The sequence below is a fragment of the Leucopleurus acutus genome, assembly GCF_964270905.1.
Source record: "Leucopleurus acutus genome assembly, chromosome: 1".
Taxonomy (NCBI): Eukaryota; Metazoa; Chordata; class Mammalia; order Artiodactyla; family Delphinidae; genus Leucopleurus; species Leucopleurus acutus.
In genome coordinates, this window is record NC_139142.1 from 32,230,073 (window position 1) to 32,254,768 (window position 24,696).

A 24,696-nucleotide genomic window follows, 5' to 3' on the forward strand; every position below is an offset into this window, starting at 1 on the left:
CAATATCCTATAATAAACTATAATGGAAAAGAATATGAAAAAGAATGTATATATATGTATAACTGAATCACTCTGCCGCACAGCAGAAATTAACGTCACATTGTAAATCAACTATACTTCAATAAAATAAAATTTTTTTAAAAACCAAGCTATTTAATTAAAATACATTACGTTGTGGACATGTGTTACTCATTCTCAAAAGAACTTTCAGGTTGTTATCGTTGTGTCTGTTTTACTCAGGGCACTGGTTGGTAATTCATTAGCTGAGACATGTTCCACGTCACATTCCCCACTGCAGAGTATATAAACCCAGTATTATCATTGGATATTGCTCATCAGACATATATTTCTCGTGCCACTAACAGAGTGTTCAGCAAATCATTATGGGCTTAATTCTTTCCCTAGATATTCATATAGGAATCCTTCCAGTAAGTTCCATCAGTATAGTATGTAGCCTTTCTATGACACAGACACATACGTTAAATTTAATATAATAGAATCAATTTACCCTTTGAACAGATTTGTTGGAACTCCTTCTTCAGATTAACATGTACAAAGAACAAAGCATTCTAAGATTCAAACCTTCAGGTAATTTGTTTTTTTGTTGTTTTTTTTGAGGTGATCCCCAGTTTTCAGTTTTATATTTTTGGCCTTCACTGGTTGTTTTAAATTTCTTAACTTCTACTCACACCTTATAACCTTCACAGATTTTTACTATATACTTATCTTTTTCTGGCAAAGACAGATGGTTCTTTACACTTGACGTGTTTTCAGTTAATAGGGTGGTGTAGCTCTTAATAATGATGCATTCTGTTTCTGATGTAAAACAGAAAACTGACCATAGTCAAATGTATAAAGCTGACATTTTAAAGGGATGTTAGTGAATCTTTTATCAAAATACTACCGTGTTTCTGAAAGACAAGAATCTCATTACAAGGTAGGAAACAGATTCCTTTAGCAGATAAACAGTGTTTTGGTAATGTGAAATTCCTTACAAAGTCCACCATGTAGCAGAGTGTCATTAAAAGTGTAGGCTTCACAGAAACTAACACACCACTATAAAGCAATTATACTCCAATAAAGATGTTAAGAAAAAAAAAAAAAATGTAGTCTTCCAAGTAAGACAGGCTGTGTTTCAAATCCTGGTCCTGACGCTTACTGGCTGAGTTCCTTGGGCAAATTATTTAACCTCTTTGTGGCTCAAAAGCCTGATCTACAAAATAGTATCCACCTCAGAGGGTTGCTGTGATGATCAGGCAATATAGTCACACAATACCTGGTATGTGGTTAAGTGCTCACTGAATGTTTAGGAACACAGTTGCACATTAGATGGAATTAATTTGGGAGATTTATTTTTAAACATCTTATATGAAATAGTTGGCCTGATTATCTGGTCAGATACAATACTGAACAATAAAACAACGCTGGGGGTGAAGGGAGAGGAAGGGGCAGGGAAAAAGCAGAGACTAGACATTTTAGCAGACAGAATAAGAGGTAGATGAGATAGGTTGTATTAGTCCAGGATCATCCATGTTTCAGAATCCTGAAAGTAAAGTATAGCAAGAGCCTTAAAGAGCTCCATTTTTATTAATGAATGATAGGATAAAAGTTAATTAAATATAATAGCAGATTTAACCCTCTACTTTAAATGTAGAGCAAAATCACAGAGAAAGCCATAAAATGATAACTGTATCTCTCTAAAGAACCTGACACACGGCATTCTTGGAGAAATAAGTGGGATAATCTATACTGAACTATTTCTGACCACAACAGTTTCAATGATCATCCAGTTATGAGCACATCACATTTACATTTAGGTCTTTGACCAACAGCCAGCCTTCCTAAACATATCAATTCTCATGTTCCAAAGAATTATGGTGGTTTCAAACATTAGCTCCATAGTAAAAAAGGACTGCAGTACTCAATAAACTATGTTCTCAAAACTTCTGTTTCTAGGGCTTCCCTGATGGTGCAGTGGTTGAGAGTCCGCCTGCCGATGCAGGGGACACGGGTTCGTGCCCCAGTCTGGGAAGATCCCACGGGCTTGGGCCTGTGAGCCATGGCCGCTGAGCCTGCGCATCCGGAGCCTGTGCTCCGCAACGGGGTGGGGGGGGGGGCACAACAGTGAGAGGCCTGCGTACCGCAAAAAAAAAAAACAAAACCTGTTTCTATAGAAAGATGGTTTTCTCACATGAAAGCTGATAATCATCTAAGGCCAGTGATTTTAGAGCTATAAACACAGAAGAGTATGTGAGAGGTTCCTTTTTACATTAATTAGTATTTAATAATGCTTATTAAAGTGTCAGAGCACTTAGTTAACATGGTACACTGAGCTCTGAAAAAATATGTTAATTATCATAATTATAAGGTTCACAGAAGAACTAAACCATAGGCTGTAGTTACATGTAAATAAACTCCTTTTTCAAAGTTTGGAGAAAAGTTGGTTTGATGTACAATAAAGAAAGAGTGGAAAAGGGTGGAGGGAGAAAAAGATAAAGTAGCAGAAACTAAAGTGATGTGACTTATCAGTATAGAGAGAGATGAGGAAAATTTGGAGATAGCTTAGTTTAAAACTAACATCATGGTCGAGCTACCTCAAAATTTAATAAAGTGGAATATTAACATTTTACTTTTTAAAAAGAATGATGGGAGGGCTTCCCTGGTGGCACAGTGGTTAGGAGTCCGCCTGCCAATGCAGGGGACACGGGTTCGAGCCCTGCTGCGGGAAGATCCCACATGCCGTGGAGCGACTGAGCCCGTGTGCCACAACTACTGAAGCCCACACGCCTAGAGCCCATGCTCCGCAAGGAGAGAGGCCACCGCAATGGGAGGCCTGTGCGCCGTAACCAAGAGTAGCCCCCGCTCACCACAACTGGAGAAAGCCCGCACGCGGCAAAGAAGACCCAACGCAGACAAAAATAAATAAATAAAATAAATTAAAAAAAAAATAAAAAGAATAATGGGGACTTCTGGTGCTGGCCAAGGTGGAGTAAACCCACTATAGTCTCAATCACACACTGATTATGACAAAAACTCTGGACAAAACACACAAAATACAACTACCTGAAGACTATTAAGAGTAAACAATAGCAAGAGGAGAGAGGGCAGCAAAAACTTCAAAAGAAACCCTGTCCTTCTAGCAGAGGACCAGGAAGAGGGACTGCTGAGAGGTGTTGGTGTGGAGGGAAGCCCTCCCCTTTTTTTTCCTTTTACTCTCCCTCTCTTTTCTTTCCCAGCCCTGCCTTGAAGGCAGCCCCAGCTGCAGAACTTCATGGCAGTAACAACAGCAGTTAAAACCCCAAGAAATACACCATCTTTCTGGCCACAGTATCTAGGAAAAGGGCCCCAGTGGTCTGAAGAGTATGGCGGAAAAACAGGTTATTCTGTTCTCTCTTTTCTCCTGCCACTTTGCCCTGACAGCAGCTCAAGCTACATGGAGCTTATCAAATTTCTAAATACTAGAATATCGGAAATTGACATTTTTAAAGTAACATTTACAATTGCACAAAAATATGAAATATTTAGGTATAAATCTAACAAAATATTTGCAGATCTGTATGCTAAAAACTACAATACTGATGAAAGAAATCAAAGAAGACCTAAATAAATGGAGAGATATATTGTGTTCATGGATTGGAAGGCACAATATTCTCAAAATGTCAACTCTCCCCAAATTAATCTATAGATTCAATTCGATATCAATCAGGATCCCAGCATGATTTTTTTTGTAGATACTGACAAGCTGACTCTGAATTTTTATAGAAAGGCAAAGGAACTAGTTTAACCAAAACAATTTTGAAAAATAAGAACAAAGTTAGAAGGACTTCACAATCTAATTTCAAAATCTGCTATAAAGATATAGTCATCAAGAAGACAAATGTAGTATTGGCAAAGGATAGACAAATAGATCAATGGAACAGAACAGAGAATCCAGAAATAGACCAACACAAACATGGTCAATTGATTTTTGACAAAGGTGCAAAGACAATTCAATAGAGATAGTCTTTTCAACAAACGGTGTTGGAACTGTTGGACATCCATCCATATGCAAAAAATGAAGGACTTCCCTGGTGGTGCAGTAGTTAAGAATCTGCCTGCCAATGCAGGGGACACGGGTTCGAGCCCTGGCCCAGGAAGATCCCACATGCTGCAGAGCAACTAAGCCTGTGTGCCACAACTACTGAGCCTGTGCGCTCTAGAGCTCATGAGCCACAACTGCTGAAGCCCGTGCACCTAGAGCCCATGCTCCTCAATAAGAGAAGCCACCGCAATGAGAAGCCCGTGCACCGCAACAGAGTAGCTAGCCCCCGCTCACGCAACTAGAGAAAGCCCGCGTGCAGCAACAAAGACCCAATGCAGCCAAAAATAAAAAATATAAATAAATTTACTTTTAAAAAAATGAACCTTTACATTGTGTTCAAAATTAACTCAAAATGGATCATAGACCTAAGTATAAAACCTAAAATTATAAAACTTCTAGAGGAAAACAAAAGAGAAAATCTTTGTGAACTTGGGTTTAGCAAAAGGTTTTAAAATATGACACCAAAAGCACAATTCATGAAAGAAAGAACTGATAAATTCACTTCATCAAAATTAAAAACTACTCTGTGAAAGATACTGTTAAGAGAATGAAGCCACAGACTAGGAGAAAATATTTGCAAATCACATATCTCAGTAAAGGACTTGTATCCAGAATACATGAAGAACTCTCCAAACTCAATAATAAGAAAACTCAATTTAAAATATGGACAAATGATTGGATACCATCAAAGAAGATACAGCAATGGCAATCAAGCACATGAAAAGATGTTCAACGTCATTTGCCATTAGGAAATTGCAAATCAAAACCACATTGAGATACCACTACCCACCTATTAGAGTGACTAAAATAAAAAACTAAAACAAAATAGACAACATCAAGTGTTGGGAAGGGAATCAACTGGAACTCTCACACATTACTGAGGGGAACACAAAATGGTACAGGCACTTTGGAAACAAGGTTGGCAATTTCTTATGAAGGTAAACACACACTTACCATATAACCCAGCAATTCCACCTGTCAAAAGAAATAAAAATTCATGTCCGCACAAAGACCTGTACACAAATGCGTATAGTGACTTTACTGATAATCACCAACACTGGAAAAAACCCATGTCTTTCAACTGGTGAAGGAATAAACAAACTATGGTTCATCCAAACAATGGCATACTACTCAGAAATGAAAAGGTACAAACCACTGATACACAGAACAGCATGATGACTCTCAACCTCATTATGCTAACTGAAAAAAGTCAGACCCAAAGGCTACAAGATTACATGTATATGACATTCAGAAAAGGCAAAACTATAGAGAGAGAGAAGAGATCAGAGGTTGCCCAAGGTTGGGGGAAAGGTTTGACTACAAAAGGGGATGAAGGTGATGGGACTGTTCTGCATTTTGACTTTATGCATTTGGCAAAATGCAGTCATTCATGCCAAAAAGAGTGAATGTAAAATATATAAATGAAAATAATTTTTTTTTTTGCGGTACGCAGGCCTCTCACTGTCGTGGCCTCTCCCGTTGCGGAGCACAGGCTCCAGACGTGCAGGCTCAGCGGCCACGGCTCATGGGCCCAGCCACTCCGCGGCATGTGGGATCTTCCCAGACCAGGGCATGAACCCGTGTCCCCTGCATCAGCAGGAGGACTCTCAACCACTGCGCCACCAGGGAAAATAATTTTTAAAGTTTTTTTTTCTTGTTTTTGGCAAGGCTCGGTGGCTTGTGGGATCTTAGTTCCCCGACCAGGGATAGAACCCACACGCCCTTCAGTGAAAGCACGGAGTCTTAACCACTGGACCGCCAGGGAAGTGCCTTAAAAGATTTTTTAATGATGGCTTAGGGCAGGAGAATAATCTATGGTGAAAAGGTTAAAGAGACCAGAACGCTTATTTTTGAAAAAACAGGTTTATACAGCACATACATTTTCAAATGAATCCACAAAATTATTTTAGAACAAAACCAGGAAAACTATTAAAATAAAGGAAAGCAACCCAACACATAGTAGCTACATTTAACTTTAAAAATATACCTGAAATATGGTATGTAAATTATCTCATAAACTGTTATTAAAAAACAAACAAACAAAAACTAAACCTGAAGCAGTTCTTTCCTCTACCCCAGTGTTTCCCAAACTTGTCTATTAAGAATCATTTGGGGCTTCCCTGGTGGCGCAGTGGTTGAGAGTCCGCCTGCCGATGCAGGGGACATGGGTTCCTGCCACGGTCCGGGAGGATCCCACGTGCCGTGGAGTGGCTGGGCCCGTGAGCCATGGCCGCTGAGCCTGCGCGTCCGGAGCCTGTGCTCCGCAACGGGAGAGGCCACAAGAGTGAGAGGCCCGCGTACCGCAAAAAAAAAAAAAAAAAAAAAAAAAAATCATTTGACAACTTGTTAAAATTAGACATTCCCAGGTCCCTTCCCTGGAAATTCTGATTCAGTAGCCTAGGTTGGGGGCCAGGAAACTACATTTTTAAAATGCACCCCTCCCTCAAGGAACTTTTATTATCAGACAAGTTTAGGAAATAACTGCCACCCACAATTCTTAGCACAAAGACGAGCAAAACAAATTTTAATTGTCTATTTAATCATAGTGTGAATGTTTCCTAGGATATCAGGATAGTAATGATCACATGCAGAAAAATTCAAGATGATCCACTAGAATATGAAAGGACTTTAAACCTCATATTCCAAAATTTTCTATTTAAGGAGTGAGTTTTATAATGTACAGAGTAAATCAGTACAATAGCACGTGTGTATCTTTTTTCCCAATAGAATATATGATCAGAAAAGGGTGAAAACCACTGCTCTAAGGCTCCTGATTTATTATTTTTTCCCCCTAAGGCTGACCAATCCTCAGCTTCTGTCCTATTTTGCAATAAAATCTCCACAGTCCTCCACTCTTTACCATTATGCCCATATTCATACCCTAGGCATAAGAGCATCATCAATCTGGATAAAAGACACTGTTCTTTTCCTCTCCTGAGACCTGAAAGACTATTTATTATACTATAACTAGTAAGAAATTTGGAAGGTGTTTACCTCTTTATACTATTCTTAAAGTCCAACAGACTCTTGGCATTTGAAGATTCAGTTCACCAATTTAACATTTGTGGTTTCAGTCCTTCACAGGTATCTGTGAAGTTTCATGACAAGTAGGAATCTGATTTTGCTGAATCACAAATTTGAATCAAGTATGCCTTCTAGCTGGTGTGAAGGACCAAATCATTTAACAGATGAGTGAACCAAGCTGACACTGCTCAGCATTTTCTCTTATACAGCTATACTGTTCTCTGCTTGTCAGGAAAAGTCTCTTTAATTTTTTAGTTATCCTTTACTACAGAGGTCCTCACTACAAAGCTTACTATAAAGGGTCCTTTAATCCAAATGTGTTTATCTATATATTTTTTTCAATTAAAAAACACTAAAAGGGGCTTCCCTGGTGGCGCAGTGGTTGAGAGTCCGCCTGCCGATGCAGGGGACACGGGTTCATGCCCCGGTCCGGGAAGATCCCACATGCCGCGGAGCAGCTTGGGCCCGTGAGCTATGGCCGCTGAGCCTGCGCGTCTGGAGCCTGTGCTCCGCAACGGGAGAGGCCACAGCAGTGAGAGGCCCGCGTACCGCAAAAAAAAAAAAAAAAAACAACACTAAAAATACAATCATTATCATGTAGGATCTTGGAAGTTTTTGCACGGACATTAAAAAATGACTGTCATACTTATAAAACCCAGAATTCATGCATTATTGCAAATAAGTCTTAAGTGGTATTCATGGATTGAGGCATTCAATCACAAACTGCTATTGATGTGTTTATTGTCAAAGACGTCAAAAGATACGTTTTGGCATATATTCTATGCCGAACATGAACCGTGTTCAGAAAAAAATACCACTAAGCTTCTCCTTTCAGCCCTCCACATCAATAACGTATCTCAAAGGCCTGTCTCTCTTTCTCACCCTCAAGAAAATCTTCATAAAGTGCATGTACTCCTTCAGGCACGATGACAGCAAGGGCAGTTCCACAGAGAAGGCCAGCACCCAAAACAGTCACCAACTTTAGTCGCTCCTGGAAAGAAAACATAAGCTGTTGAAAAGACTGATGAATGAACGGGGTAAAGTTTCTGAAGTACCTGCAATGAAGACTGTGAGTTGCTTATCTGTGAGGCCAAAATCTACAATGGTCACTGAACATGAAAAAGCGTCAGCTTCATGAATAATAATGCCAATTAAAACAAGGAGATGCCATTTTTAAGTTTACCAGATTGGCAATGATGTGGGAAAACTTGTCTACTACCCACAATAGGGAGAAATGAGCATACTTGTCTAACACTGGAAGAAACGTGAATTGCTGCAACCTACCTGGACCCCAATTTGGCAATTTAGATTTAAAGCCTCAAAAATGTGAATTCTTTGATCCAGCGATTTCACTTCTAGAAATTTATCCTAAGAAAGAAAGAACTATGCAAAGATGACCACTGCACATATTAAGAATGCAAACCTGAAAATAACCTAAATGTCCACGAAAGGAGACTAGCTAATAAACTTTAATACTTCATCACAGTAGCACAAGACTCAGTAATTAAAAATTATGATACAGGTCTATTCATGGATATAGAAAGTCATGATGTACTGTTATGAGGAAAAAGCTGGTGGCCAACAATATGCATTGATAATCTCGTAATTCTTTTGAAAAGGTATACATACAAGTAGAACAAGTATAAATTACACATTAACAAATTTTTTACTTTATAGATTATAAACATAATGTGTAATATATAATTTACAACACATTTTTTAAATTTTGTTTTTAAATTTATTTATTATTATTATTTTTTTGCTGTGTTGGGTCTTGGTTGCTGCATGCAGGCTTTCTCTAGTTCCAGCAAGTGGGGGCTACTCTTTGTTGCAGTGTGCGGGCTTCTCATTGCGGTGGCTTCTCTTGTTGCAGAGCATGGGCTCTAGGCATGTGGGCTTCAGTAGTTGCAGCATGCGGGCTCAGTAGTTGTGGCTCACGGGCTCTAGAGCGCAAGCTCAGTAGTTGTGGCACATGGGCTTAGTTGCTCCGTGGCATGTGGGATCTTCCCGGACCAGGGATCGAACCCATGTCCCCTGCATTGGCAGGCAGATTCTTAACCACTGTGCCACCAGGAAAGTCCCTACAACACATTTTTAATTTATCTGCAATGAACATCTATTACTCATACAATGAAAAAACGTATTCAGTTTAAATTTATTTATTTTTGGCTGCATTGGGTCTTCGTTGCTGCACACGGGCTTTCTCTATTTGCAGCGAGTGAGGGCTACTCTTCGTTGTGGTGCGCATGCTTCTCATTGCAGTGGCTTCTCTTGCTGCAGAGCATGGGCTCTAGGTGCACGGGCTTCAGTAGTTGTGGCACACAGGCTCAGTAGTTGTGGCTCGCGGGCTCTAGAGCACAGGCTCAGTAGTTGTGGTGCATGGGCTTAGCTGCTCCGCGGCATGTGGGATCTTCCCAGACGAGGGATCGAACCCGTGTCCCCTGCATTGGCAGGCGGATTGTTAACCACTGCACCACCAGTGAAGTCCCCGTATTCAGTTTGATGCTTAAATGTCCTATAGCTTTTTAAAAAACGCTTGACTAAGATTGACATACTAGAGCTATAGATATTTACTGCATACAACTTTATGTGTTTGGAAATAAGTATACATCTGTGAAACCATCATCACAATCAATGCCATAAATGATCTATGGTTTTAATCCACTTAATCCCAGTATTTTCTTTTCACTCAGGTTTCTTTAAGAGACAGTATCCCGACATACAAGATATAAAAGATTAAGTTTCAAAATTTCTTGAAGCAGTGATGTACCCTATATGGCTTCCTGAAGTCTTAGCGGTATGAAAAATGATCTTAAAACTACAGGAAGGTGGACTTCCCTGGTGGCGCAGTGGTTGGGAATCCGCCTGCCAATGCAGGGGACACAGGTTTTAGCCCTGGTCCGGGAAGATCTCACATGCCATGGAGCAACTAAGCCCGTGAGCCACAGCTACTGAGGCCCGCGCACCTAGAGCCTGTGCTCCACAACAAGAGAAGACACGCAATGAGAAGTCCGCACACCACAAGGAAGAATACTCCCTGCTCGCCACAACTAGAGAAAGCCCGTGCACAGCAACGAAGACCCAACGCAGCCAAAAATAAAATAAAAATAAAAAAACCTACAAGAGGGCATTTATGTTGCTTAGGACAAAGTTTTAACAATTTAATAGTATATCATGTACTTAACTTTTCTGTTTTAGTTTCTTTTATGAGGTTAGCAAAAATAACAATGGTTGTATTAGTTCTGATATACTACTGAACTTGCAACTGTGAAGCTGTGGGAATATATATGTACAAGTACTGCCTCTATAGGAAAATGAGTTTTTAGCTGAAAGGCTGGTTGAAACATTACCCACTACTTGTTTGGGAACAAAGAAGGGATCTATACCTATTGTGTATCTATTGAAAATGGCAGAACTACATTTGCAGTGTCAGCACCAGCTAATACTTGCCCTATAGCAAGAGGGAAATCCCCTTAGCACCTAGGCCAGGTCACCCCTTCATACATTCAGGATAGCCATTAACTACTTATAAACTGAGAGTGTTCTGAATGCATCCAGTGGTTGGGGCACTGGCTTGGGAGGCAGAACTGACTCCATGTTCAAATTAGTTAACAAGTTAGCACCTCAACTCTTCTTATTTTTTAATTAATTAATTAATCAATTAATTTTTCAGCTGCATTGGGTCTTCGTTGCTGTGCGCAGGCTTTCTCTAGTTGCAGTGAGCAGGAACTACTCTTTGTTGCGGTGCGCGGGCTTCTCATTGCGGTGGCTTCTCCTGTTGGGGATCACGGGCTCTAGGAGTGCAGGCTTCAGTAGTTGTGGCACGTGGGCTCAGTAGTTGTGGCTCACTGGCTCTAGAGCGCAGGCTTAGTAGTTGTGGCGCACAGGCTTAGCTACTCCGTAGCATGTGGGATCTCCCTGGACCAGGGCTTGAACCCGTGTCCTCTGCATTGACAGGCGGATTCCTAACCACTGTGCCACCGGGGAAGTCCCTCAACTTTTCTTCTGTAAAATAATATTTCTACATGTCTTGTGAAGATAGAGGAGTCAATAGGAGAAAGTGGCCAAAGCGTTTTGGAAAAATGACACCAGACAACTGGTGTTACTATTTTAATGCTCAATACTGAGCTATTGTAAGAGTCTTTGTCTTTTCCAAGTTACTAAACTCACTGAAGTACTGCTAATCACAGCATTCATTTGAGACAAACTGTCAGAGCATGGAGAACACAAGATGGAAAAACAGCTCTATTCTGTGTAGAAGGTGACATGGTAATTAGTCTTTTCATCATTCTCTCTAAACAATTCATAAAAGTCACCTTTGTTTAAAAAAAATCATGAATGTCAAGTTTTACTGCTAAGGAAGGACAAAAATGAGGGTAAAACTGAACTAGACTGAGCATACCATTTCATCTGAAGGCCTTGGTTTCAGAACTCCACAATGCAAACTGATGAATAAATTACTAGGAAAGAAAATTGTCCTGTCAGCATTTTGACTATGCTCTTCTCTGGGAAATGGAAATGAAAGATACCCCAGATTTGCAAATTAAGGGAAGATGAGAAGAGAGGAAAGGGATGTATGTACCGAAAAGAGAAAGAGCTAACTGCCCTCAAGAATTACTTGGGTTACCAGTAACCCAAGTTACACCTGTAACCCAGTTACAGGTGTTACTCCCAAGAGCACTCCCCAATAAACTTCCTGCATGCAAATCTTCTCAGAGTCTGTTTTCTGGGGAACCCAACCTAAGACACTGACAAAGCACTTGTATTTGAAATATAAAGAATGAATACAACTCAATAAGAGACAAAATTAAAGTTAAAAAATAAAAACGGGTAAAACACTGAACAGGTACTTCACAAAAGATATATGAATGGCCAGAAAGCCCATGAAAAGGTGCTCAGCATCATTTAAGCATCATGAAAGTGCAAGTTTAAACTACAGTAAGATACCTCTTCACACCCACTAGAACGGCTAAAATTAAAAAGACTGAGAACACTAAATGATGGCAAGGATATAGAGCAACTGGAACTCTCATACATTGTTGGTGAGAGCATAAAATAGTACAACCACTTTGGAAAACTGGTCATCTCCTATAAGGTTAAACCAGCAATTCCACTTTGGGGTATTTACCAAGAGAAATGAAAGCATATGTCCCCACCAAAATTTGTATCAGAATGCTCATAGAAGCTTTATCCATAATAGCCAGAATCTGAATCAGATGTACAGCAATAGCAGAATGGATAAACAAACTGTGGTACACTTACACAATGGAATACTAATCAGTAACAAAAAGGAAAAAATGACTGCTTCATACAGCAACGTGAATCTCAAAAACATCACCCCAATGTCTGAAAAGCCTTACACAAAGAGAGCATGTACTGAGTCCATTTACATGAAGTTTAAAAGCAGGCCAAACTATCTATGGCAACAGAAATCAGAACAGCGGCTGCTTCTGGCAGGAGGGTTACACAGTGGCAGAAAAGACTAACTGGAAAATGGCACCAGGTTATTTTTTTAGGATGATGGAAGTGTTCTAAATCTTGATTGGGATGTGAGTTACATTTATATACATTTGTCACATTTCAGCAAACTGTATTAAGATTTGTACCTTTTACTCTATAAAATTATCTGGAGAGTAATTTACTCAGCCAGGACCTCTGAAAGGATTCATTTCAGAACTATTCAATTTTAACAAGGCGTCTTCATGGCAGTTTTTTGAAACCAAGGTCAGAGGTCTATGGAGAATACCAAAAACCACTTTCAAAATGTTTTCTTGGGGAATTCCCTGGTGGCCTAGTGGTTAGGATTCTGGGCTTTCACTGCCATGGCCTGGGTTCAATCCCTGGTTGGGGAACTGAGATCCTGCAAGCTACGTGCTGCGGCCGAAAAAAAAATTCTTTTTTTCTTAATCTAATTTGTCATTCAGATAGTCCTTAAAAATCATTCACCAGAATTTTATGTAAATAACTGCATGCAGAAACCAGCGGTGCTTACAATTGTGGATCAATCCACAAACTCACAAGGCACTTACCAGGTGCTTCATTATATTCTACACTGGAGTCACATGAAGCACTAGATTGAGACAAGTTTTACAAGCAGGAGCAGAAGGTTTTTGAGGCTTACATACCACAAAATTAAGGTGCTGAAATAGTACCATTTAAGAGAACTGAGGGATACATGCCATCCAGGATAACTATGGACACTACAAAAAACACAAAAGCTTCAAATCTGTAAAGAAAGTAAAAAACAATTCTCCTAAAATGCTGTCTTTTAAATTTTAAGTAATTTAAAATAATCTAATATTTTTAGACATTGTTTCTAAGATGAAATTACTTATAATTCCATTCACGTATTTACATGGACCAGATTTCTGAACATTATCTATCACAACAGATTTTATAAGAATTTCCCAAAGGCCCAAGCTAGAAAACAGTCAAATCTCCATGTGTAGCTAATATCATTACAAAAAAATTATGGTAAATCTTTAAAGTACATAGTCATGAAATTACACTTCTTTGTTAATCATGTATGAACAATTAAATGCTCTCAGCTGAAGGAATGTGAACGGGAGCCTGGTCCAAATTTTTAGAAAGACAGTAAAAATTTTTATTAATCTTTAGACACATACTTTTGAAAGTGTGATACTAGCTACCAAAGTTATCAACATGGAATCCAAGTTTAAGAACTGGAAGAAATTTAAGACATGATCCTCGCTCTATGAAAATGGAGAATCAAAAGCCAAAAATGAGGGATGATTTGTCCAAGATCACACAGCTAGGCTAGTTAGTGTAGAGGCATGATTAGATTTGACATCGTACTCTGCTGCCCTGTGCATTCCAAGACAATGTCCTTCATATGGCACGAGACATAAATCCATTACATAAAATTTACCTCTAAAAAAAAAGACAAAATCCAATCACACAACCTCTTTAAATAGTGTGTCAGAAAAATCCCTTAGCAACATCGAGAGGAAAACCAAAATTACAATTAGTTATAACTGTTCTCTGTTGACATTTTCTAAAGGTCTGTGGCAAAATGAGAAATAAGGACAATGTAATGAGCTTTTCATAACATTTTATTTCTTCAATGTAGAGGACTATTCTTTACTCTAAGATTATGTCCTACATACTCTTTTATGTTAAAATGTCCTTTCTTTTAAGAAATGATGGTGACAATAGTTTTTGTATTTTATTGTCCTTACTTGCAAAATTAAAGCAGGCAATCCTTTACCAATTCTCCTGAATTTCAAATATATTACTGACCTGTGAAATCCAAAAGCCTGGAAAACCCTGGCCTACAACAGTGTAAGCATGAGATCTGTATTACAATACCATTAAAAAAAGTCAGAAAAAAAAGAATTTGAGAATCTGTAAAAAAGAGATCATTGAGGTAAACTTGAGTAAATCATCTAGCTTTGTAATATTTCCTCTGAGGAAAGGCATTGTGAGCTAAAATTACTGTATTATGTTTTCAGTCTATTTTGAAATTAAAGCACATTTAATTTACCAAATGAAGTTAAACTTCCTATGTTTAACTAAGTTAACTAAATTGAACAAACTTATGTTTGTTCCTGGAACTCCTTACCCCAAAACTTTAAGTTCTATGAAGGCAGAAACTTTTTTTTTTTTTTTTTTTTTTTTTGCGGTACGTGGGCCTCTCACTGTTGTGGCCTCTCCCATTGCGGAGCAACAGGCTCCGGACGCGCAGGCTCAGCGGCCATGGCTCACGGGCCCAGCCGCTCCGCGGCATGTGGGATCTTCCCGGACCGGGGCATGAACCCGTGTCCCCTGCATCGGCAGGCGGACTCTCAACCACTGCACCACCAGGGAAGCCCAAGGCAGAAACTTTTGTTTTTAATTTCCTGCTGAATACTCAGTTTATAGAACAGTATCTGGCACATAACAGATTCTCCCCTAAACATATACTAAGAGAATGAATGAAATGCCCAGCATCATGCAAGGCACTGGGGACTTGGTATCTGCCACTCCACTGGCCTTTAATATCAACAAATATATGAATGCACTGGAACCTCTTTAGAATACTTGTGCTAGGAAATAGGCCTTTTAAGGGAAAAAGTCCCTTAAAAGCATAACCATATCTAGAATTTTCAGTGGTTATTTGATTCAGAATTTTTCCTTTGGCTCAAGGGGTATTAAAGTACATATAATGAAGAACCATAATAGAATTCCATCATAGTAAATGTGAGGCAATGCTGTCATCTGTCTCATTCATGCAAATACCTTAAATGACAACTGTTTTATTTCCAAGGAGCTCAAAACCTTGTTTCAATCTTCAGCACTGTTTCAATCACTGTTCAGTCACTGTTTCAATCTTCAGCAAAGCGATATAAAGATTATTTATTCTACATAACTTTCATCAGCTTGATAAATGTGTACTAACTTTCTTACGGCAACCTAATTATAGAGGCAACACTTGTGATGAAAAAAAAATCAATAGTCAAAAAATAGGCATAATTGTCAAGGCATATAGTTTCAATTTTTCTTAAAAAATTTTGTTAACTACCTAAATCATTTTAGACTCAATCTTACTTATTTCAAGCACTTGAGATGTGGCTCCATGTTATTTGTACAGCTGTATTCTTTCACACAACTTCACAACTTGTTATTTAATCTCAAAACTATGTACATGTCAAAGTTAAAATGCTGACATTTTGCTTATGGTTCCCTCCTTTGCTTATGGTAAATCACTAAAAGGGTGTATTTAAATGAAGAACTACAAATTCCAAGTGTTGGTCCAAGATGAAAAGAGTTCCCGAAGCAATAGTTTCTGGTGGAGAAATGAAATATTTGCTCAAGAGAGGCATGAACTGTGCAATGTCATTCATTTTATGATATCTCATTTTACAATTTCACATCTGTAGCCTGACTAAGCCAAACGATTGACCAAAAGTATTAATTAAAACAACAGTTTGTATTCAATGCCATTAGCTATCAGTGCAGTGCAAAGCTTTGAAGTCAGTTTAGTTTTCTTGGCAGACACCAAGGTAGTTAAATGGTTTTTCTTTCCTTGCTCATAGAAACAGTCAATAAATTATTTGGTTCAACTAAACGCATGCTGATAATTTTAAAAGCTTTTAATACCGAAGATTGTTTATTTCAATCTCCCTTATACCATGTTCATGTTAGTTCTGAAAGCATCAACTATAGTTTCCTAAAAAATCAAAGATGCATCTCATGTTATGAGACTGATTCCTTCAAAGCTCCAGGCACTGAAGAGATGAAATATCATAGGGCACAAAGTAACTCTTGTTCAAGCAACAAAGGCTTTCTTTCTCCATATTCTTACAAATAAGCCTGCTTCAAGGAGATACTTCCTAATGTCAATTTAACTACTACATTATCTGCTGCTAAGTGTCAGTAACAGATAACGAAGAAAACTCAAATATGAACTCGATTCTTCAAGTCCTTACAACTGAGGCAAGATGCCAAAAAGCTTCCTGCCTCTAAGTAGTGGCTCTGTGATACTGAGCAAGTTCAATATCCTTCAGGGCTGCCACTACTACCGCGATCATGTAGGAGTATGATGTTAGCACATTTAGCACAGAGTAGTTGTCATTATTACTTATCTTCAGCCTCATCAGTAGCATGCAGTAAATGCTTCTAAGCCCCTCCTCCACAAGAATCACAAAACAAAACCCAGATACTTGGACAGAAGTTCAAGTGAACAATGCTACCACAGTTGCCATTATGCCAGTGGCATATAGGCTTCCCCTTTCCTAATTCATTTGACATAGAGGTAAGAACAAGCAATACTTTATTGATGCCACTTCCTTCAATCTTGGAAAACAAGACTAACTTGTCTTTTTGTATGAGTCCTTTCTAAAAATAAAAGGAAATCCCGTAAGATTGTTCGATGTGACTACAAAAACAAACAAAAACCCGTTGATGCATGGGAAAGACCTGGGAAAACACTGGCAATGAAATATTATATTATTAATACATAAGAAGTTTGACTGAACTAAGAAAATTAAAATAATAAACTACATTTTCTCTATCGAATTAGCAAAGTTTTAAAAATTAAAAATGATAGTACTCAGTGTTTGTGAGAACACAGTGTCATTTGCATTTGTTGAAAAAATGCATTTAAAAAACTGGTAATATAGATTGAGAACCTTCTTGAAGATGTTTATGCTCTTTAATCCTGTCATTCTACCCCTGAGGAAATAATCTGAAATATGGTCATAGCTTTAGACACAAAAATATTCATTCAACACTATTATCATAGCAAAAACTTGAAAACAAATTAAATGCATAATAAGAATTTTTGTATGTAAAATAACTGAACGTAATGAAGACATTAAAAAGTGCCTATAGGGGACTTCCCTGGTGGCGCAGTGGTTAAGAATCTGCCTGCCAAGGCAGGGGACACGGGTTCGAGCCCTGGTCCGGGAAGATCCCACATGCCGTGGAGCAACGAAGCCCATGCGCCACAACTATGGAGCCTGTGCTCTACAGCCCGCGAGCCACAACTACTGAGCCCACGTGCCACAACTACTGAAGCCCGCCGCGCCTAGATCCTGAGTTCCACAACAGAGAAGCCACTGCAATGAGAAGCCTGCGCACCGCAACTAAGAGTAGCCCCCACTTGCGGCAACTAGAGAAAGCCTGCACGCAGCAACGAAGACCCAATACACCCAAATAAAAAAAGTGCCTATAGGGAATTCCCTGGTGGTCCAGTGGTTAGGACTTGGCACTTTCACTGCCAAGGGCCCAGGTTCAATCCCTGGATCCCACAAGCCGCGCAGCATGCCCCCCGCCCCCAAAAAGTGCATAGAACATGATTTTAATAATAAAGGAAAATGTTTATAATTACCAGGTAAAAGAAGGGGAAATGTAAATTTATACATATACCACATAATCAACCATATTAAAAATGCAAACAAATAGAAAAAAAAGAATGAAAAGAAACAAAAATGTTACTGGTGATTCTCACTGGACAGTGGGATAATGGATGATTTTATTTTCTTTTTACACATTATCATATTTTTTAAATTTGCCACAAAGAATCCCTATTATATAGCCAGGCTTAAAAAATTTTTTTTTGTTCATTTAATTAGAGGCTATATAAACAGTGGTTTTGAACTTAGTAAACTCTGAGGCTCAGTTTCCTCATCTATAAACAGGGTAAGAATTCTTCCCTTTCAAGGTTACTGTAAAATCAGTGCAGAACTTGACACATGAGTTGATACTGTAGCTACTGTACTGTGGTGGGCTTAGAGAGCACAGTGCCCTTAATATGCACGTAGAGATGTTTTCCCCTTTACCAAGTGGTTCTAAACACGTAGTAACACTTCAAATTACTACAAAACACTTAGGTTTTGTAGTAATTTGAAATGTTTTTCAGTCTCCCCCCTTGTTGTCGTGCTGCGACTTATTTCCTCTACTTGTTGCCCCACCCGTTCTAGTTTGCTCTTTCTACTTTACAGAGAGCTTAGAAATCAGACAGTCCAGCCCAGAGGATTGAGACTGGCAGTTCAAAACATAGGGGTTTTTTTGGTTTTGTTTCGTTTCGTTTTTGGCTGTGTTGGGTTTTTGTTACTGCATGCGGGCTTTCTCTAATTGCAGCGAGCGGGGGCTACTCTTCATGGCAGTGCGCAGGCTTCTCATTGCGGTGGCTTCTCTTCTTGCAGAGCACGGCCTCTAGGCACACGGGCTTCAGTAGTTGCAGCAATGGGCTCAGTAGTTGCGGCACGTGCGCCATAGAGCACAGGCTCAGTAGTTGTGGCACACGGGCTTAGTTGCTCCGTGGCACGTGGGATCTTCCGGGACCAGGGTTCGAACCCATGTCTCCTGCATTGGCAGGCGGATTCTTAACCACTGCGCCACCAGGGAAGTCCAAAACACAGGTTTTTTGACCCACACAGCGACGCAATAATATTTGAATTAGTAGCCAAAGTATAAAATTTAGAAGGTTCATATAAGAATCCAGATTTCCAACTTCTGAAAAGTAGGAAGATTTGACAACAGCAGGGCTGGTGTCATCAAATGGCACATGCTCTTCTGTGCCACAGTTGACCACGGTTCTCACGACTCCCTTAGACTCCCAGGCACTGACAGTGGAGGTTAGCTGCCACACATCATGACACTTGAACCATTTTATCTTCCTCCAGGCCTGATTCACTGTTCAGCCTCAATACTTATATGATTTTATGACCCGTTACCTAGCTGTATTAGTCAGGGTTCAATCAAGAAATGGAAGTCATAAAGTAATCTGAACCAGAAAAATTTAATACAACGAGTAACTATAAAAGGGGACTGGAGGGCTTCCCTGGTGGCACAGTGGTTGAGAGTCCACCTGCCGATGCAGGGGACACGGGTTCGAGCCCCGGTCTGGGAAGATCCCACATGCCGCGGAGCGGCTAGGCCCGTGAGCCATGGCCGCTGAGCCTGCGCGCCCGGAGCCTGTGCTCCGCAACGGGAGAGGCCACAACAGTGAGAGGCCCGTGTACCGCAAAAAAAAAAAAAAAAAGGGGGGGAACTGGAATAATGAGAAATTAACCAGTAAGAAAGAACTCTGAAGAACATAAGAACTGCAGCTAAAAGGAGCAGTGACTACCCAGGACCAAAATAAGATTTGCTCAAAGAAGAGGTCTCATAGGGGTTGAGATCCAAACTCTGCTGGAGAGGGCATGGCTGGGGCTCAATGAACAGCAGTAAAAGGTCTGGGACCAATTCCAAGGTATATGTGTGGTGGTGGGGTTTCCCTAGACCAAGCAATGCTTGGACACCAGTAGGGTGTCCCACAATTCAGTTCAATTCTAACACTATCCGGAAATAGCATCAGGTCCTACAAGACTGGCCCCCTGCCATTTCAGATGCCAGTTCCAAGTCCAGGTTGTTATCAGTGCTTCTGACCAACTAGCTATAGGTCAGAGGTTCCTTGGGTTCAATTAATTGGCTAGAGTAGCTCACAGAACTCAGAAAAACATTTTACCTACTAGATTACCTGTTTATTATAAAAGAATATAACTCAAGAACAGCCAGATATAAGAGATTCATAAGCAAGGTATGGGGAAAGGTCACGGAGCTTCCATGCTCTCTGGGCATGCAACTCTCCTAGCACCTCCATGTGTTCACCGAACCAGATCTCCAAACCCTATCCTTTGGGGTTTTATGGAGGCTTCATTACATAGGCATGATTGATTAAATCACTGGCCACTGACGATTCATTCAACCTCCATCCCCTTTCCCCTCCCTGGTGGGACTGTTAAGTTCCAACCCTTGGAATCATGTGGTTGGTTCTCCAGGTGACAAGCCCCCATCCTTAGGTTACCTAGTGGCTTTCCAAAAGTCACCTCATTCACATAATAAGACACCTTTATGGCTCTTATCATTTAGGAAATTCCAAGGGTTTTAGGAACTCTGTGCCAGGAAAAGCAAATACATACTTCTTATTATAAATCACAATATCACAAGCAGAGAAGTTTCTGTGGTGCCACACTGGTGTTAACTCACTGGAAATCTGTACTCTAGGGTGTTGGGAAAACTGTTCATGGGAAAGTGTCTCACCAGAGAGACTCTCCTGTAAAGCCACCCAAGACGGGGTTGCCAGTGGGAACTCCTGACTGCTGGGTGCTGGAGAAGCTGTGTGTTCAGCAGGAGTCTGGGGCTTTGAAAGCCACCTGCAGTGCAGAAGCTGGACACTGGTGAGGCTGGCTGTGCTACAGGAATCAAGCCACCTAGGAGGCCTGCTGAGCAAGCATGCCAGAACCAAGAGGGAAAACCCCTTCTCCCTACAACTTCTCTCCAGTATCCTCTACTGACAAAGCTTAACATTGTGCCAGCTGGCAAAGGAAAAATATTTAAAGGGCCCACATCCATTTTTGCCGCGTAGCTAATGAAGAGTGAATTTGGAGCTGAGAGGCAATAAATTGATAACTGGCACACCAGCTTACTAAAATTACACAAAAAGTTACACAGGAGCCAAGTGAGAGCCAAGAACAGTAGACAGCAAGTAAAGTGCTTGCTCCTAAGGCTATCTATTTAGCTAATCAGAGACTTTTCTGGTCCTTTAGATTGCTGAGGCTTCTGGATGGACAAGTTCTGCATAACAGAGGTGCTATCAATATTCTCTTCCTTCACCTCTATTAATAATAATATTCACTAAGTACTTACTAAGCCAGGCACGTTCAATTATAATCACCTTACATATATTAACTCATTTAATCCTCACAATAACCCAAAAGGTAGATACTTCTATTATCCCCACTTTGTACAACAGAGGCAGCGAAAGTTCAAGTAATTTGTCCAGGCTCACAAAGCCAGCAAATGGCAGAGCCATGATCTGAACCATGATCTGAACCAGTCTAGCTCCAGAATCTATACTCTTAAGCACCATGCTAAACTGCTTCTCTATAAAACCTATTTCATTGTTTCATCTTTTGCTTTTAGCACCTGCCTTCTTTCCCCAACTTGCCTTTGTCAAATGCATAAAGAATTAATGAAAGGAACATATACAACAAGGTGCAGAAGCTAGGGTATAATTTTTTGGTTAATAGAAAATTGACCTCCAGATAAATACAGGGTTCACAATCGACTGTTTAATGTAATTATCTAGTAGTTAACCCCAAGACCCTGTCCCTTAAAAATCCATACAATCAGGGCAGAGGAATTTGCAGACCAACTAATACCTGCTTCTATTGCAATGAAGTTAGACACTGAATATTAGTATTAAAGGAGAATTGAGATTTTTATAATTCCATCATAAGTTTTAAGAAATACCTGTACTCATGGTTAGCATTACTACTTATTACTTGGAATTCCAAACTGAGCTACAGAGGCTCTTAAACTTCACTGTCATTCAACAAAGTCTCACATCTAAATTCTTCAATGAGAGGAGAGGTTAAGACTGTCATACAGAAGCATTCTGAATCCAGTTCAGGTCTTCTTCCCTCAAAAAGGATGTCAATTCTTGAAGAGCACAATTTAGAATGACTAAACTATGAAGATATCGAGATATCGAGGTGAAGTTAATCTTGAATAGTTTAAAATGAGAACTGCTTCAGATTCCAATTTGGCAGGTGCTAATTTAAAGGGCATCTAAGACATATTCAGTCTTTCTTATAGGTTTCAATGGTATTCAGAGATTGTTTACCTCAGTAGTTCTAATTCTGCTACACTGAGTAAGCACAAGGCATGAGATATACTCTGGAAGGTAAAATGTTAGTGATGCAAGATATTCCTAGTTGGGGGAGCTAAAGGTGCTGATTTAGATCCATAATATTTTCATTCCTTCTTTACAATGTTCATTAGGAAAGAAAATATCATCTAATGGTCAAGTGCTTTGGACCGGTAATCAAACTGACTTAGTTCAAATCCCACCTCTACCAGGTATGTGATGTCTTCAAGCCTGAGTATCTATCTCATAGTCTCATCCTGAGGATTAAACAAGATAATGCACATCATTGCCTGGTACATAGAGGGAGCTCAATACGCATTAACTATTATTAATATTATTATGCAGATAAATGTCAATGATGTTTATCCATATAACTTTTTCAGGAAAATAATATTGATCAGATTGCATCTAGACTTTGATTCAAACTTAGCTTTATCAAGCAAAGATACTTATGAGATAATAACAATATAAGACAATAATCTGAGGGAAGACAAAGTTACTGATTGCTTTCCAGATATGGATAAACTACAGAGAATTCAAAGTTTCAAAGTCTAAAATTGAGAAATGAAATTCCAAACAACTGTAAAATCTATTGTATTACCATAAAAGAATAAAAGGTTAATACACCTGAAAATGCAAATTCCTTAAAAATGAAACTTTGTCAAATCTATTTTAAAAATAATCAATTGTCAGAGAAAAAACATACTGAACAAATTCGTTCTTTAGACACAAACCTTTGATTTGGTGGTAACTCAAGAGCCAAAGAGATTTATTATGAATGAGTCAGTTATTATCATTAGACACAAAATAAAAACTTTAACACACGAAAAACAAAACAAAGCTTAAAATGAGAATAAGTATCATGAAGAAGAGAAAGTTAACTACGAAGAAAAATACTATAAAGCAGGGAGACCAAAGGAAATGCCCTGGCCTCTCCAAATGAAACATTCATGGTGAACAGGAATGCCAACCCCTAAGCAAGACGTTTTGGATTCCAAATTGCCGAGAAGTTTCATGATTTGGGGGTGGGGGGGAGTTTACCCCTTAATAGAAGTCTGTTCCAAAATAAAGGTTTAAAAATTATAATTTAGAACAAAGTTATAAAAATGAAAATCTTAAAAACGTTTTTACGATTAGTACTGAGGATAATCCTCAGTGTTTTTTAAAGTTCTTATTAAGTTCTAGATACAGTGTTAATCCCTGTGCTTATGTTATTTCCTTACATCCTCACAACAATTCTGTAAAGTCATTTAAGAGAAGAGTTGGGTGTTGAACAGCTTGCGCAAGCAGACACTGATTTTGACCTACACTACCCATCTCAGACAGTTCCTTTTGAAATTAGTGCATTACTAATTACCTTAAAAACTTTATTGAAGTAAGAATAGCACTACTTTCATCTGCATACCTATGGATCTATACTGCTTCAACACATGAAAAATGTGGCATTATAATCCCAACTGGCCTGTAACAAGAAAAGTACGAAATGAGAGAAAGCCTTCAAAAAGTTTTATAGCACTATATTTACAGTTATAGGAGTAATTGTATGTCTGTTAATGATACTGCATTTGGGCTTGTATGCTTTTTTTTTTTTAATTATTTGTTTTATTTTTGGCTATGTTAGGTCTTCGTTGCTGTGCGCGGGCTTTCTCTAGTTGCGGCGAGCAGGGGCTACTCTTTGCTGTGATGCGTGGGCTTCTCATTGCAGTGGCTTCTCTTGCTACGGAGCACTGGCTCTAGGCGTGTGGACTTTAGTAGTTGTGGCACGTGGGCTCAGTAGTGGTGCACAGGCTTAGCTGCTCTGGGAGTGTGGGATCTTCCTGGACCAGGGCTCGAACCCGTGTCCCCTGCATTGGCAGGCAGATTCTTAACCACTGCGCCACCAGGCAAGCCCTGTATGCCTTTTTTCCACTTCATTTTCTTAGTATTTCATTTCCACAAGTATATTGCTCTGCAATGGAATGGAAGTTAAACAAAAACTGGCATGCACCAGAGAATTTGAGGAGTGCTGCCCTAGACCTCTGGTGCAAATACTTTGCTTTCCCAGCTCTGTGACAAAAAGGAGACATGCTCAGGTAAATGACAATCCCCAGACCATCAGTATAAAATCTCACTCTGGCCATCATTTATATCTGAACTTCATTCCTCAATCAGAGCACCTGCTAAGCTGGGTTGATCCTAGGTAATGTTAAGTTGCAGGCTCTCAACCTACTTATGTAGCATTTTCATTTAGAATCAAAGAAAACTGCTCATTAACAACTGAATCTTAAAACACAATATAGTACTACACTAGTGTGTCCAACTCTCTCATCCGACAAAACCTCATTTGTGTAAAGCATGTTCGGGCTGCCTTTACAAGTTTAATTTTTCTCCTGCCCATATGCTGAAGAAGAAAGCATCGTGATTATCAGTCACTTATAAACGCATTTGAGAATCAGAGATTTTGTTCCTTTGTTTT

The 24,696-nt window shown here is 39.5% G+C and overlaps 1 protein-coding gene across 1 annotated transcript in view; it reads right to left on the bottom strand.

The window, feature by feature from the left end:
• The window catches only part of SLC39A9 (solute carrier family 39 member 9), a 48,080-nt gene that overhangs the window by 19,760 nt on the left and 3,624 nt on the right, over positions 1–24,696 (bottom strand). The window contains exon 2 of the mRNA XM_082854241.1: positions 7,988–8,096. Within this exon, the coding sequence (XP_082710367.1) occupies positions 7,988–8,096 (109 nt within the window). The remainder of the gene's footprint in view (positions 1–7,987; positions 8,097–24,696) is intronic.